This window comes from Haematobia irritans, chromosome 4 (assembly GCF_050003625.1).
Source record: "Haematobia irritans isolate KBUSLIRL chromosome 4, ASM5000362v1, whole genome shotgun sequence".
Classification (NCBI taxonomy): Eukaryota; Metazoa; Arthropoda; class Insecta; order Diptera; family Muscidae; genus Haematobia; species Haematobia irritans.
Genome location: NC_134400.1, coordinates 84,553,130 through 84,571,027, shown reverse-complemented (window position 1 = coordinate 84,571,027; position 17,898 = coordinate 84,553,130). Strand labels below are relative to the sequence as shown.

The following is a 17,898-nucleotide window of genomic DNA, read 5'->3' as shown; positions in this document are numbered from 1 at the left end:
AATTTTACTACAAATGCGCCCATCTTGAACTTCGTATGGCACTAAAGACATTCTTGCAATTTTTAACTCCACTTGTTTCCTTCAAACTTTATTATACCTTAAAATTATTATACCTTAAAATTTTTCGTGAATTTGTTGAAAAATATTTACTTATTTTTGTGATATCGGCGTAATGTCGGCGTTTGTAATACAGTTTAGTTAAAATTTTCTAAAAGTAATCCAGATTTACTAAAATTAACCAAAATTTTTCACTGTTTTTTTTTAGTGTTTGATCACAATTAAATTAGTAATAGATTTTTTTTAGTTAACTTTTTCATTTAGATTTTGACAAGATTAAACATAAATATATAACCAGAGCCAAAGTGGTGCAACGGTTAGCATACCCGCCTTGCATACATAGGGTCGTATATTCAACCCATGTTTCGACCGAACACCAACAAGTTTTTCCGCGGTGGATTAGTCCCTCTCGGTAATGGTGGTGCCATTTCTGAGTATTGCAAAAGCTTCTCTAAGTGAGCCGAAATATAGGGCTGCAACTATACCTAACCTAACATAAATATATTTGATTTTATTTACATTTTTAATTATCACTTAAAAAAGTAAGAATAAAACAATCATAAATTGTAGCAACGGACGAATCAATTTTCATAAAACTATTATGGAATACGGAAAACTATATTTGAAAAATGTTTTATCGGGCCAAAATTAATGTTCTTTCATTTGAAATACGAAAGACAACTTTTGTATGAGAAGAAGTAAATTTATTTCAATTAAATTGCAAGAGGCGAATAAAAATGAGTTAAATTTCTAATCAAGTTCAAGAAAAATTATTAAACATAAATAATGTTTTCCTGTTGTTTAAGAAAATTTCGAAGAAATTAATTGGAGTTAAATTTTGTAAGAATAAATGTGCTTATTTTAGAAAATTATACACTATGTTTTGTTTTTGAGAAATTTGAATTTACCAATATTGTGTAATTTTTCTTTTTGTTTTATTTTCAGTTCTGTAAACTATTATGGACTGGGGAAAACTACACAGCAAAAAGTCAGTTATTAAACTAGTACTAAAATAAACTTATAATTATTGTAAAAAAATGTGTTCTAGTTAATTTTTAATATTTTTTAAGAAATTTTCCCCAACTCAACGAATTTTTCTTTATTCTAAGTATGTCTCGAAAATTGTATGAACTAAATACCAGTAAAATTTCAATGACATACAAATAAGTTCAATGCTATCTAAAACAGAAGAAGCTTTTCGAACACTTCTCAAAGATAGTAAGAATGGACAGCATGTTTACAATGACAATGATATGGTGCTTAGGAGTTTTTTCCTTACTTTTAGTTCATTTTTTGCTTTTCGAGAAGGATGCATTTCGTAAATAGTAGTTAAAAATTCAAATTTGGAATACACTTTAGTTCAATTTTCGCACGAAATAGCTCATTTTATGCCATAACATAGTTAACTCTGCTTACACCAGGGCACGAGTTTGTCTTAGCAGCGGGGTCTCAAAGGCTACAGTACGGATCATATGGAACGAGTACACCCAAATAAAAGTGAACCCACCATAGGTTAGGTTAGGGTAGGTGGCAGACCGATGTATCAGGCTCACTTAGACTATTCAGTCCCTTGTGATACCACATTGCTGAACTTCTCTCTTATCACTGAGTGCTGCCCGATTCCATGTTAAGCTCAATGACAAGGGACCTCCTTTTTATAGCCGAGTCCGAACGGTGTTCCACATTGCAGTGAAACCACTTAGAGAAGCTTTGAAACCCTCAGAAATGTCACCATCATTACTGAGGTGGGATAATCCACCGCTGAAAAACTGTTTGGTGTTCGGTCAAAGCAGGAATCTACCCCCAAGACCTTGTGTATGCAAGGCGGGCATGCTAACCATTGCACCACGGTGAACCCACCATGAGAACTGTAAGTTTAATTCAGATTTTTTTTTTTTAAATTTTGTGCAGAATTTTTTTTTTTAATTTTGTGCATGAGTACAAATTTTTAATCAAGTTGAAGAAAAATCATTAAGTTAAGTTCTTATATTTCAAAGAAAACATTGGAATGCAAATTTGTAAAAATTTCTTTAGCGCAGTACAAAGTTCGGGATAGACTTTACTCATTTTATAAAATTATGAACTATTTTTCGAAAATGTGTTCTTCGTATTTATCTTATTTTGAGTGCATAAAAAATAGACTAGAAAGAGCAAAGGTGTTTCTGTGGTTGAATGAACTTGATGAGCCACCCGAACTAATTTTCAATAAAAAATGATGGTATGAGCAACTGCCACCGTTTATGACCATTCTTCAATCATTTTCATACAGCCTAACGCTAGATGGATTTTTTTGGAATAAAGTTATGGTACAGCTAAATTTTCTTGGAGGGGCCAGTCTACAATTTCCCCCACTCAGGTCCTAACTACACCAACGATTATTAGGGTTCCTCGACGAACTTTCTTGTCAACTACAACTCCTTATACATATCAAATTTATAGAAAAATCAAACAATATATTTACGTATATTTAAATCAGCCAATACAGCAACAGATATGTAAAAATTCGCATTACAGCGTTGTTCATCATCTGAAGTTTCTGTGTAAATTATTCTATGTATAATTCCTTTGTGCGGTATTGAAAAAATATAAAAATCCTTTGTTTTACTCCTTTTTTTCAAAAGAAAATTATATTTTCTGAATTTTATCGGGTATAAAACATAATCAAAACAAATAAATGGAATTTTCCAAAAAAAAAAAAAAAAAAAACATTTAAAAAGTGTACTAATCTATTTTTCGGCAGATGTAGGCTTTGCGATAAAATATATGCTACATACAAAAGAAAATATTTTCCTCCGGAACAAAATTTCAGATGACGTATATGGTTGTCATTAAAAACAAATAAACCCGAATTTATGACATACTATGCAACAATATGTTCTCTAATATTTTTTTATTTGTTTGTAACAGACAGCTTTATTTGTCTAAAATTTGTTTCTCAGAAAATAAAAATCTTCCTTCGGTGTATAACCGGTTGGCTGATAAGTCCCCGGTCTGACATATAGATGGCGTCGGTAGTATTAAATGCATATTATTTTTATATAGTCCCAACCTTCAAATGATTCGTGTCAAAATTTGACTTCTGTAAGTCAATTAGTTTGTGAGATAGAGCGTCTTTGGTGAAGCAACTTTTGTTATTGTGAAAAAAAAAATTAAAAAACAGGAATTTCGTGTTTTGATAAAATACTGTTTTCTGAAGGGAAAAAATACGGTGGAAGCAAAAACTTTACTTGATAATGAGTTTCCGGACTCTGCCCCAGGAAAATCAATAATAATTGATTGGTATACAAAATTCCAGCGTGGTGAAATGAGCACGAAAACATCAAAAAAAATCCACAAAATGATTTTGAATGACCGTAAAATGAAGTTGATCGAGCTAGCAGAGGCCTTAAAGATATCAAAGGAACGTGTTGGTCATATCATTCATCAATATTTGGATATGCGGAAGCTCTGTGCCGAGTTTTTCCATCGATATGTGACAACGGATGAAACATGGCTCCATCACTACACCCCTGAGTGCAATCGACAGTCGGCTGAGTGGACAGCGACCGGTTAACCGTCTCCGAAGCGTGGAAAGACTCAAAAGTCCGCTGGCAAAGTGATGACCTCTGTTTTTTGGGATGCGCATGGAATAATTTTTATCGATTATCTTGAGAAGGGAAAAACTATCAACAGTGACTATTATATGGCATTATTGGAGCGTTTGAAGGTCGAAATCGCGGCAAAATGGCCCCATATAAAGAAGAAAAAAGTGTTGTTCTACCAAGACAACGCACCGTGCCCGCGGCAAAATGGTCCCATATAAAGAAGAAAAAAGTGTTGTTCTACCAAGACAACGCACCGTGCCCCAAGTCATTGAGAACGGTGGCAAAAATTCATGAATTGGGCTTCGAATTGCTTCCCCACCCATTGTATTCTCCAGATCTGGCCCCCAGCGATTTTTTCTTCTTGTCAGACCTCAAAACGATGCTCGCAGGGAAAAAAATTGTCTGCAATGAAGAAGTGATCGCCGAAACTGAGGGCTATTTTGAGGCAAAACCGAAGGAGTACTACCAAAATGGTATCAAAAAATTGGAAGGTCTTTATAATCGTTGTATCGCTCTTGAAGGGAACTATGTTGAATAATAAAAACGAATTTTGACAAAAGAATATGTTTTTCTTTGCTAGACCGGGACTTATCAGCCAACCTGTTATCGTTCAAAACGCGATGCAAATATTATTTGTTTGTTTTTTCTAATTCTATCAAATGAAATGCGAAATTTTTAAACTGCGTCACATCTGAAGAACTAATGCTAAATTAATGCATTTTAAATGCTATGACAAGTCCATATAAAACGTATTGCTTCTGAACCGATTTTGCACCACTTAGGATCGAAAAATAATGTTTTAATAGCGTTTTTGGCTACACTTTTTTTGCGGTAACGCTGCTTCCTGGGTGTTATCCATTCCCCATTAGGGCATAGTGATGATGATCGTCAGAGCCAACCTATTAACCATTTTCATAGTTATTTTTATTGATTTCCTATTTTTAGAAATTCAATTGGATAGGTGATGTTATTGTTGTTGTTGCTGTAGAAATATTTTACAAATTCATATTCCAACTTGTTGGCTTCTTGTGAACAATCCCGGTGGCACGTACCACAACCAAGCAAGCAACCATTTTCGAAACGACCCTTCAGCCTTTCATACATCCATTCCATCCATAAGATTTATTCAATGGTTGATGGGTATGACTATTGCGTCTGTCTCTCTGCTGTTGAATGCACTATCGCAGTGGTGTGAGTGGTTGTAGTAGCATATTTCTCTTCGTTGTTGTTTTGTTAGTATTTCCTGTATGACACACAGCTGCAGGTAAAACACAACAACAATAACATTAAATATCCCCTTTGTGTATTTGCCTTGTTGAATTGTGGTTGTTTTTGTTGCTTTACTAATCATAATTTTTTCGGAATTGGTCGGGGAGGGGGCGAACTATAAAACATCGTCTCAACATAAGTTTTAAATGAAAGCGTTTTGTTTTTGTTGCAGACATGTATTAAGTACTCAGCTCACACTCTCCCTTACTAAGAAGATTACAATAATGTTCTGCCACTAGTACGTGTGTTACAACACAACGCAATATTCTTAGCCAACACACCGTTCCGTTTCCGTTCTCTAGAGGCATATAAGAGACCTACATATAAAAAATACTACAATGTATGATGGAATAACAATAGCAAACATAAGAGGCATGATGGGGCATGATCAAACCAACCAATAAATGCAATGCCAAGAATTTATATCTGAATGGATTTAATCGCCTATATTCTTATCAATATCTCGAGATGTAAAAGGGGAAAAAAATTCGCAGATCCTATTTATTAGCAGTTCTGATTTTATTGTTTTATAATTGTTATTAAAATTAATTAAAATGTTAGTAAATACTCTCTAGGTGATTTTTAACAAAAGCAGAGACAAGTAATAGTAACCAATACCTCTCTGGTTTAGAATGCATCTTTCTCGTTTCGTATCAAACATGTTTGATACTTTGTATCTTGAAGATACGTTAAGACAGCTGTTATCTGTTTGATGTTGGATATGATATTTTTTTCTCAATGGATTTTGCAGCTGGTTTTGTTTGCACTCTATGACATCGCGAGTGTGTTTGTGTGCGATCCACAAGAGGTTGCTATGTATGATGGTCTGAAACAGCTGTTCTAGTTTTGCTTGCCCTTGTGTTGTATCCATAAGATACTACTCATCGACAGCTTGTTTCATATGTTTCGGTTGGTATGACACCAGGGTTGTGAGCCATCTCAAACATTTATCATTTCAATTTGGGATAATTTTTGTACAATTCAAACAACTATTTGAAGACCCGGCAGTTCAATATTCTCGGTTAGTTGCGTGTTGAACGCGAACGTAGAAGGATGATTTTCTAAGTTAAGCCGTTAAGTGTAGCGCGTAAATGAGAGTGAGAGAAAGAGAGTGTGAGTGAGTGCCGTGAAAATAAAAGAGCATAGAAATACCGAGAGTATTTTGGCAACAATAATAAAACGTTAATATTACCTATGGGATTACCAGCAAATATACATACGTTTCATGCAAGGAAAACAACAACCCCCCAAGAAATTACAACAGCAACAAATTATGCTCCAACAACCCCCAAATATAACAACAACAACATAAATGTGGATTACTTTGCTAATAAAAAGAAAACACAATACACATAGTTATCATCACTAAGCAACGGTTCACAATTTATTTGTTTTATTATTATAAATTTTATGTGGAACAAAAGCAAACACGCACAATTTTTTGTTTTGTATCATCGATATCCACTTGATTGATTGAAAAAGTGAAAAGTGATTTTATTGAAGGCATAAATCCATTATCAAAAAAAGTGACAAAAGGCTAATACAAGAAAATATTTAACATTATACGTTTTATGCTCAAAATGAATTTTAAGTTTGCCTGCATAAATATAAAACAACAACCACAAGAACAAGATTTTTGCCAACAAAAGAACCCAGAAAATACCTCGCTGCAACAGCAATTCATTAATCATCAATCAAATCATCCTAGAAAATCGCAAAAAAATAATTGCAACAACAATTATAAAAAATCATACAAATATCTCTAAAGCCTCCAAGAACCAGGCAAACAAAAGTGAACAGAACAAGTGACACAACAAACAAAAGTTCGTCGACAAACAGTGCAAACCAAAAACAAAATATCCATAAATATAACCTGCCCCCAAAAAAACACACAAGGAACTGATAATTTAGGCTTACAGCCATCAACTTTGTCGTCGTCTTCGTCATCATCATCGTCATTGCAATTTAACAACAGCCGGTGATCATCGTTGAAGTTGGTTACAACAAGTCTGGATTACCTTCCGCCACAACCACTACGCACACAACATTGGACAGAGCAGCTGTTTCTTTAGTCGTGTGTTTTTTGTGTTTTAATTTAAAACCTCAAGACAAGTGGATTGCAAGAAAACTGCTATAGAGCAACAGCAATACAAACAAAGGATTTTCTATAAATACTACTATTTAAAATATATAAGGTAAGTTTTCACAAACAAAAAAAACGGAGTCTACACTCATATTCTTATGACAATTAGTTTAAATATTTATACTCAATTAATGAATTAAGGTGGGTATTAAGTTCGAGTTTAGCCGCTAAGAACGCCATTTTTTCACGATTACTTTTCTTTAATAATCCATTTTAAGGAATACAAACTTTGTGAAAATTTGCTGTGGGCTTTTCCCCACCAAGTTATAATAAAATTTGCAACAAATATGTATAATTTCATGCATTTTTCTTACTGATTTAGTTTTCACTTTAGCGATTTTAGCGGCTAAACTCGAACTTAATACTCACCTTTAGGATGAAAATGACAACAAATGAAGATAGAGATTGAAAATAATTGTGTTTGACGGCCTATATTCTTTGGGTGCGTTTGTTTTATTAAATAAATATTAAAAATTATAATACATAAAAGTTTTAAAATGAAGTAGGAGCAAAACACCTAAAAATAAGGTATAAAAATTTTCTCTTCTGGGGGACCAATAAAATTCTTTTTTTTCTTATTAAATTTTAGTGGAGGACATGTAAATTCTTTAAGAAAATAATAAAATTACTTTTAGATAGATTCAGATTAGATAAATCATAAAATATTGCAAAACATCTGTAGGACAGAAGTCCGTCATTACTGGAGAGGAAAATTGGCAAGAATATCAAAGTAGATTTAATTAAAAAAAATAGTAAAATCAAAATGAAATGCTTTCCAAATAATTTAAACTAAATCAAAAGATATTGATCAATAAATTTAATTTAATAGAATCAAAACAAATTAAACTAAATTGTATCTACTCATTTATTTACTCAGAGTAAATGGTAAAAATAAATAAATATTAAAAGTATTTAAATTGAAATGAATATAAATGAAACAAAATTTGTTCATTTATTTACTCAAAGTAAATTTATTTCAAATAATAAAAAAATTTAAATATTTTATATAACATCGAATTGAATTAAATGCAGTTATTATAATAATAAGAATAATGTAATCATTAATTTAAATTAAAATCGTGATGAAAACCTGAATTTTCACGAAGATTCTTACACACGATAAAAAATCATTAAAAGTGGGTCCAATGATATTTTGTCATTGAAATAATGAAAAACACAATAAATAGAATTGTATTAAATTAAATCGAATTGCAATAAAATAAATTTCTTTAATTTAAACTATGTAAGATACCAAATATAATAATTTAATTTACTTTAATGAATATGATTTATTTGAATATTAAAAAAAATAACTGTCAATTTCAGTAAAAGTTCAATTTGTAATAAGAAAGATCAAACACTCAAAAATATTTTAAAACTCCGGAAACAGATAGAAGCTCTATCATTTTAATTGAATGTAAATTTGTTAGGGTAACATAAGGGCGCCACCGTGGTGCAATGGTTAGCATGCCCGCCTTGCATACACAAGGTCGTGGGTTCGATTCCTGCTACGACCGAACACCAAACAGTTTTTCAGCGGTGGATTATCCCACCTCAGTAATGCTGGTGACATTTCTGAGGGTTTCAAAGCTTCTCTAAGTGGTTTCACTAGAATGTGGAACGCCGTTCGGACTCGGCTATAAAAAGGAGGTCCCTTGTCATTGAGTTTAACATGGAATCGGGCAGCACTCAGTGATAAGAGAGAAGTTCACCACTGTGGTATCACAATGGACTGAATAGTCTAAGTGAGCCTGATACATCGGGCTGCCACATAACCTAACCTAACCTAACCTAGGGTAACATAAACTGAAAGAGTTTGAACATGACATATACACATATACAATATAAGATGATATCAATGTATTTATATTCTGGAAATTCATTTTTTATTTAAAATTTTTGTCTGGAAAAATTTCCAAGAAATTTCCCCTCCATATCTATTCCCTTTTTTTTAGAGAATCAATATTCCATGTTAATTGTATTTTGCCGACGTGCATATAATTTCCTCGTGTTGTTTTGAACACTCTAGATTGTTTCTTTTTTGCTTTTCCATAGGCAAGGTTAACATGAGTTAGTTCAGTTATTTTCCCCCGTGGTAAAAGCTAACGCTATAACAAAGAATTTGCTTAAGCAATCATAAATGTAGAGAATAATAGTGTACATACATATGTAACGAAAATACAATTAAGCAATTTGCCATAAACATATTATGCCTCCTCTAGTAAACATTTGTGGATTTTCTAATTGAAGATTTCTCTCTGCTTCACCACCAAACCGCTACAATCAAGCAGAGATACAATTATTTATGCACATAGCCAAAGTGCAAGCCATGATAAAAGAAAAACAACAACACCAACAAAAACAAAAGCATTGCCAATAATAACATTTTTATTAAAGACGGATTACTGTTGTTTTTGTTGTTATTGTTATTATTATTACATATAAATATACATTTTTTTTAATATCGTTATCGCTATAAGCAGTCAAACCAACTAAAAGACGGACAGATGAATACCGACAGTTGTATACACATAGCAGATACAACATGCAATATTTTCCTTGTTGTTGTTGTTATTGCTTGGTAGCTGTAGTTTTATGGTTGCTTGGATTTTTTAGTTTTAGTTTGTGTGTTGCACGAAACACTCGAAAAGCCATCGAGGCGTTAGTTAAATCTAGCGTTTTTGTTTGTTTTTTTTTTTTCGCCATCACCATCACCATCGTCATCATATTTGAAATGGTTTTTGCAATTAATTGAAATACACACATATATAAAGTAATTAGCGTGCTTTATTTAATTGAAATTTAAAAATCATATAGAGCACATAACAACAAAACAATTAATTAAATACTAGTCAAAAAGAGTAAGAGCTTAAAGCAAATCTATTAAGAATAATTTGAATTAATTTAATAAAATAAAAATGAGCTTTATAAACATATATTTTGAAAATTTTTAATTGATTTAATTTAAAATATTTTTTTATTTCACATAATTGCTAAATTTTCCATGATACCTGGACTATAGTCTGAAAATCAAAATTCTTTAATGAAGCCTTAAAACAAAAAATAAATGTTTTTAAATTAAAAAGAAAATTCTTTATCCATAAAAGTTTTTCATGGATATAATAAAGAAAATTAGATTTACAAAGCGATAAACATTTTAAATTCAATAATACGATATTGTACTTTATCTATTAGAATATTCTTCCCTTAAGGAAAAAATTATTTTTACCATTGGTTTTAGTCCAGCACAAGTCGACCTCAAAATTTATTTTTTTTACGAAAAATGGTCATAAGCTAAATTTTTAAACATTCTTTCACCAGTCTAAATTATTGATCCTTTGACTTAAATGAGTGAAGAAAATTTCTGTAAATAAAATCAAGTTTCATTCCATCATTATTTGACCTTATGTAGCCAACAAGGCCTTAACCTTAAATAACAAAAGTCAGAACATTTTCTATAAAAGCTACCTCAATAGCCATTTGCATGACATGACAACAAACTGTTTTGGTTTTTAGAATCCTTGAAAAATCTAACTTAGTATATGCAAATATTTTACATACTTAGTATCTAAAAGACCAAAAATTGTTGGCAATATTTGTGCCAAGTGATGGCCAAAATGGATTTGAAGTTTCTCTTAACATTTTTCCGACGGCATTATGACAAAGTGTTAATTATTTGGTTTTAACAACTTGTTAACAACTCCATAGATACTCGGGCATTAATCATAAGCCAACACAAAGAAGAAATGGCCAAAACGACCATCCAGTAAGCATAACAAACGAGCATATATCTTAGCTGGGAAAATTTCCCAGTGGTTTGTTTATTACAAACCATTTAAGCATAAAATGTGACAAAATCTATTACAAATTAAATATGATTTGAAATGTTCACATATTTTACCAGAGATTTCATGAAAACAGCCTGACCGCATCTCATATCCATCCCATAACGTAGAGTGCACAAAAAAAATAATTCCTAAAAATTTTAGGTGACAAAAGCTTTGCATAAAAAAAAGAAGAAAAAAAATCTTAAAAATTTGCCAATCTTTAGTTAACATCTCCTGTGTGGTTGCCTTGGTTAATGCCATCAAGTCTCACAGGGTTATTTTCATGATGTTCTTGTTGTTGTTTCTTCAGCCTTCTTTCGTATCCATGTGGAGACTGTAATGGCAATTTAATGATTTGTTTTGTTGCCTGTCATTGTAATTGAAACGAATGCGATTAAACATAATTTTGTGATGTTTTGCGCTGTTGACAATGACTGAATGGTGACTCTGATGATGATAGCAATTTTCTTAAGACCCCAATGTATTTCTATGGAAGAATCGTTGTCATTTGAAATGAAAAGAGAGAAAAAGACCTTGATAGTATATTTTTTGCTTCTTCTTCTTCTTCTTTGTCTCCATTTATTATAATCTGGTTATTGTTGTTACCGTTTCATTTGGTATTATTAAATTAATAAATATATCTAGTGCTTTATATGCACACAGAGATACAAAGATACATATATTCATACATAGATAAATACAATCTTCCATATACATATATACACATAGACATATATGTATGTATGTGTTTATATTAAACTTGGAGAAAATTAACGTTAGCTTTTAAATTGAAATCTGTATATTTTCAATTAAATGTTCATAAAATCTCATCATAGACAGGGGGTCATAGCAGATATCATACACAGAGTGTTTGTAAACTTCCAAATAAGCCAACCAAATATACTTCACTCCGAAATGCATGCATACAAAAACTAGGTTACTTGTGTTTATAAACAAAAAAAAAAAACCAAAATGTAAATGTAAAAAAAAAAATCCATTGTAGATTTATGGCTTTCATGTAAATAAAAGTTTATTTGAACAAACCACACAATTACAAACAAATAAATACTTTTCATTTGTTGGTCATTTGTTTTACCAAAAAAACAAAAACAAAAATTATATTAAAAAACAAGCAGAAAAGTGCATTCTGATGAAAATTTATGAGCTAGTATTTATTTCACACTTTTCTTTCTATTTACTTTAGTAATCTTTTTGGGAGGATTTTTTAGGTTTTACTAAAAATACAAATTTAATTTACTTGTTAAGTTTAACAAAACAAAAAACTAAAAGATTCTTTATTTTTTCTTTATTCATTTCAGCTTAAAGACTTAAAGAAAATACAATTGAAACGAACAAAAAATGGCTGTTGACCACACTCAGCAACCAAATTCATCGGATTCCACCTTTGAATCGATCATCATAGACATTCCACAATCTATAACATTCTCATCGGCATCATCGTCCTCGTATGATACTGATAGCAGTGTAAACAGTGCCACCTGTTGCACCAAACACCATTCGGAACACATGTACATGCAGAAGGCGCCACAACAGCATAAAATGGCCCATGAGTTGGCAGCCGCGGCTGCAGCTTCGGCAGCCTCAGACATGGAAGCGGTTTATTTTAAAGCTGACCATCATCGCAAAAACTGGCCTATATTCATTTTAATGATTTCACTATTAGAAGTGAGTATTCGTTTATTTTAATTGAGTTAAACTAAATTGAAATTAAATTAAACTAAATATAATTAATTTTTATAATTAAATTAAATATTTTTTTCTGATTCACCGAAATTAATTTCCAGTTTTCTGCCTTCTTGTTACTTTCAGATCGCCGTCTTTGTCTACGACATAATGACTGTGCACAAAGACGCTACAGCCAAATCTTTGGATTTGCCTTTGGCCATACCCACCGATTCGGTATTCATCTATAGACCAGATCGTCGCCTGCAGGTTTGGCGTTTCATCTCCTATATGTTTTTACATGCCAATTGGTTCCATTTAGGTTTCAATGTGGTCATCCAGCTATTCTACGGTATCCCATTGGAGGTAATGCATGGTTCCATACGAGTCGCCATTATCTATTTTGCCGGAGTATTTGCTGGCTCTCTGGGGACAAGTGTGGTGGACTCTGAGGTGTATTTGGTGGGTGCCAGTGGTGGAGTTTATGCTTTGTTGGCAGCACATTTGGCCAATATTACTTTGAACTATGGCCAAATGAAATATGCCGTAGCCCAATTGGTATCGGTGGTGATATTTGGTAAGTATTTGAAAAATTATTTTCTTATATTAAAAATATTAAAAAAAAAAATATTATAAACAAATTTTCTTATTTATTAAAAAAATTATTAATAATTTATTTTTATTTTATTTTTCTTTTAGTATTTTGCGATCTGGGATATGCATTCTATACACAATATCTAGCCATCGATGAGAACAATAGCGGCAGCAGTAACGAGGCCCCTCCAGTCTCCTATATAGCCCATTTGACCGGTGCTCTGGCTGGTCTGACCATTGGTCTTTTGGTGCTTAAAAATTTCGAGCATCGCACCTATGAGAATCTCATTTGGTGGTTGGCACTTGGCATCTATTGTGCCTTCACCGTATTTGCTATAGTCTTCAATCTAATCAATACGGTGACCGCTCAACTCATGGAAGAACAAAGTGAAGTTATTACACAGCATTTGCTACACGATTTGGGCGTTTCATAAATACTCAGCGACAACATCAACAGCAGCAGCAACAACAACAAAAACTACAATATGGACACTTAACTTATTTTCTCTTAAAATTTTTGAGTATTCGTATTTTTTCTAGAATTCTAATCCTTGATGCTTTCTTTCATTTTTACATATATTTCATCTATTGTCTATTCCCCCTTTGTCCCCCTGCCCTAAAAGAATATTAAGTAATGATTATTTTCTGTTTGCCTTTTAAAAAGGCCTAGGAAACAAAGCCCTCTCTTTCCAGTCCCCCTACCCCAACAAGGAAATATATTTAAAAATAAAAACAAAATTATGAAAGAATTGTGTAAACAAATGTTGTGATAATACCAAAGACTGAATTTACTTCATATAAAAAAAAAAAAAAAAAAAACAAACTATAAATATTAATTTAAAAAACAAAATAAAAACGACTCATAAAATGTGAAATTCATAATTTATTTTAACTTATACACATGAATATACATATATGTACTTTTTTTATTGTAAACAAGGAGAAAAGGAAACACGCCTTTTTAGTTTTTGTTAATAATTTATTTATTTAAAAAAAAAAACAACAACAGCTCTCAAACCTTGCATAAAATCAATCCTAAAACTAAACCAAGAGGAAAAGAATTACAAAACAAAAAAATAGTTTCAAAATAAATGCACGCACTAGTCATCCTTACTTTTAATTATTATTATTATTTTTTTTTTTTTTGAAAATTTGTTAAACATTTTAAGAATTATTACAAATAATCAAGAAATCTCACAACAAATACTACTAAATGAACTCATTAAACAAAGGAGAAATATAAATGTAACACTTATATTCACACCAAGTATTATTAAATTTATTTTAAAATTATTAAAAAAAACACACTTTTATAGCAAAAACAAAAAACTCAACAAAATAGATTATGTCGAAGAAGGGAAGATCAGCAAAGTTGTATTCGAAACGAAGTTGTATTTGAAATCCAAATCATGTTATTTACATTTAATTACTTTTTATTATTATTGTTTTTATTATTATTATTATTTATTTTTTAATTTATTATTATTATTATTTTTTGTGAAATCAGCTAAAGATAAATATTTAGTTTGGTCCAATTTATAAAAAAAACTGAAACAAAAATAAAACAAGAAAAATAATTAAACCAAAGAATTTGATTGATTGATGAAATCTCTTGAGCAACACATACATACACACACATACTTACCCACACATTTACATCTAATACCAAAAGATATCCTTGGCAAAACTTTTTATAATAACAATAATAATAATAATAATCCTTGCCACTAAAAATTAGTAAACCCAAAAGAGAAAACTTGTAAAATAGATACCCCATAATACACAAAAACAAAAAAAGGGGCAGAAACTAAAGTAAACTTTATAAACCAGTATTCGTGTTCAATATTTTGTAAAAATAAACCAGAAAGTAGAGCAACTTGAAAATTAATAAAAACAAACCCATAAAGAGGAAAACAACTGAAACCTCACTAACACAGACAACCCTAACAAATTGAATCATACCTCCCTTTTCTCTTCTATGCCACTATGCTCCTTTTTAATCCTTAAGTAATTCTCCAATAATAAGACCGACAGAAAAACGAAATCAAAATAGAAAGCCAAATGCCAAAAACAAAACTAAGTAAGGACGAAAAGGAAGAAGTGAAATCAAAAAACAAACAAACAACTAAACTTAACCCCCAGTCCCCACACCTCCATATAACCACAGCAACCAATTTGCCACCCATAGATATGCCCCCTTGGCAACACCCTAACAAAGTGTAACAAAAAATCTACTACAAATGTCAGAATGAATATAACCATAGAACTAGAAAACAAAAAAAAAAACAAAAACTAAACTAAATTCAAACAAAAATACTCTGTAATATTTAAGTGAATGTATGTGTCCCTCCACCACCCCCTATCCACAATCATGTAATCAAAAACAAAACAAAAAAGGAATGAAAACAAAATAAAACCAAGAAAGAAAAAAATAAAAAAAACGATAATAAAAATAAAAATGTTACCATATTACAAAAAAAAAATAATAAAATTTTATGTTGTTTTATTGAATTAATATTGGGTAGTCGAAAAAGCCAACTGTAACTCTAGATCTCCAATTTCATTCAAATCGGGGGGAAATTGCTGGATGTAGTTTCATTGCAACAGACTAGGATTCGGGAATTCAAAATGTAGAATCCCGGGATTTTTTCGGGATCCCGAAATTTTTGGCGCCAAAAAATTGATAAGTTTTATTTAATGTTATTAACAAAACACAACAAAAGAACATAAGAGTAAATTAAAAAGCAATTTAAAATTGCTATCATACTTAACGAACAATTAGGATTAGTACTAGAATTTATTATTATTATTATTATCATCATTCGTATAAGATTACAACAATACAATTTATAATTTACTAATAATAAAATATGTTTTAAATATATGACATTGGCATAATAGCCGTCTGCTATTATACAATCAGTCTGTTATGTGCGATAATGTTTCAATTGATTACAAATATTCAGACAGTATAAAAGTTCTGTATCTCATTGCTTCGTTTATATATGCATGCGTGTTTGTCCATGACCCATAACATTCCCCGTTGAGCGATGCGATTAGTTCGATTTCACTTAGGATGGATTTGCCGATATATCTGCTTCTACTTTCTCCAAGTATTGGGCATCTAGCCATAAGATGATACAGATTTTCATCCTCATCTGTGTTACAAAGTGTACATATTTTGTCGTCTTCAGTTCGAAAATTATTGGCTTTAAGCCCCAGCAAATCACATCGTGCATTGAAGATTGTAGTTATTGCTCTTTGGTCATGTAATTGAATTATGTAGTTCTCTCCGATATTATGGTTTAAGTTTTTATAGAAGCGTGATAGACTATTTTTTGCGCGCAATTCAATTTCATATATATTTTTGTGTGTTTAAGTATTCCAGTAATCCTAATTGTCTCATTTGTATCTATTTCAAATTTTATATTAAATTCACTTCCGAGTTCGTTTATAGCTTTCGCCCAAAATATATTTTTTCTAAAAGTTTCCGGGAAAGTTTATGCGGCAATCTGTTTCGATTCATTTTCAACAGTGCTCTAAATATGTAGCTCATATGTAGTTCAAAGCTGTAAAAGTGACTCTCTTCTACATTGGTTTCTAAGTTTATCGCATAGTTAGAAGTCAAATCGGGTAATTTAAACATTCGTTTCAGGGATGGAAAATGCAGTACTATAGTACTTTTTTCAATACTTTTTCACCCCGGTCAGTACCGTAGTACCCCCGCGAATGATTTAGTACCTTTTGTGTAGACAGTTTTGAGTCGATATCAGATTTATAGTACAATAGCTTTGACAAAATATTTTAATATTTTGAGAAAGTCTTTATCACCTTATTTGCTAATAGTCTTTTACAAATATGGCAAAACAAACATGTTCATGTGGGAAGAAAATTTCGATTTTGTAAAAGATATAGTCAAAAACCGGATTTTATTGAACTTCAAGAATGTTTTAGTCGAAAAAAGAATGTGATTCTATATTATCGATTTTTTATTTCGGTAGAAAATGTTGTTAACATTTTATTTCTATATAGAATTTTTGCAAAATTTTATTTTTATAGAAAATTTTGTCAAAAATTTATTTCAATTGAAAATTTTGTACAAATTTTATTTCTATAGGAAATTTTTGCAAAATTTTATTTCTATAGAAAAAAATTTGCAACATTTTTTTTCTACAGATGTTTTTTGCAAAATTTTATTTCTATAGAAAATTTTTGAAAAATTTTATTTCTATAGAAAATTTTTGAAAAATTTTATTTATATAGAAAATTTTGTCAAAATTTTATTTTCTTTAAAATTTAGTCTCTTGACAATAATTTTCCAGTGAACTTTTTGTTGAAATTTAGTAAAAAGTACCTTTCCGCTCAAAAAATACCTTTTTTGTACTTTCTTAAAAATAGTATTTTCCATCCCTGATTCGTTTTATGAAATACCGTTGCAATTTATTCATCAGTTTGAAATACCCAAATTTATGCGCCATATGTTTGTATAGATCTGCACATAGCTGGATAAATCTTCCATTTTGCGAAGAATGCTATTTATTTATATTTATTTATTAAACAATATAATAAATTATGATATTAATGGCCATTTTCATGTATCTCCGTTAGACTTTGACTCCCAGTTAACAGAAAGTAAAATCGAAATATCTTCTCTACGGTTAACTTTAACTGAAAAATTTGTAGCAGTTAAGTTCCTAACTGGCATATGGAATATATAGACATGATGACAGCCAGGTCCATA

The 17,898-nt window shown here is 31.0% G+C and overlaps 1 protein-coding gene across 1 annotated transcript; it reads left to right on the top strand.

Moving 5' to 3' along the window:
• The first annotated feature begins 5,929 nt into the window (after nt 1-5,929).
• Nucleotides 5,930-15,640, top strand: rho (rhomboid). The gene is made up of 4 exons (XM_075304940.1): nt 5,930-7,105; nt 12,200-12,566; nt 12,711-13,140; nt 13,263-15,640. The coding sequence occupies exons 2-4, from the start codon at nt 12,240-12,242 to the stop codon at nt 13,589-13,591; spliced, it is 1,086 nt and encodes a 361-aa protein (XP_075161055.1). The 5' UTR covers nt 5,930-7,105; nt 12,200-12,239; the 3' UTR covers nt 13,592-15,640.
• Nucleotides 15,641-17,898: the final 2,258 nt, after the last annotated feature.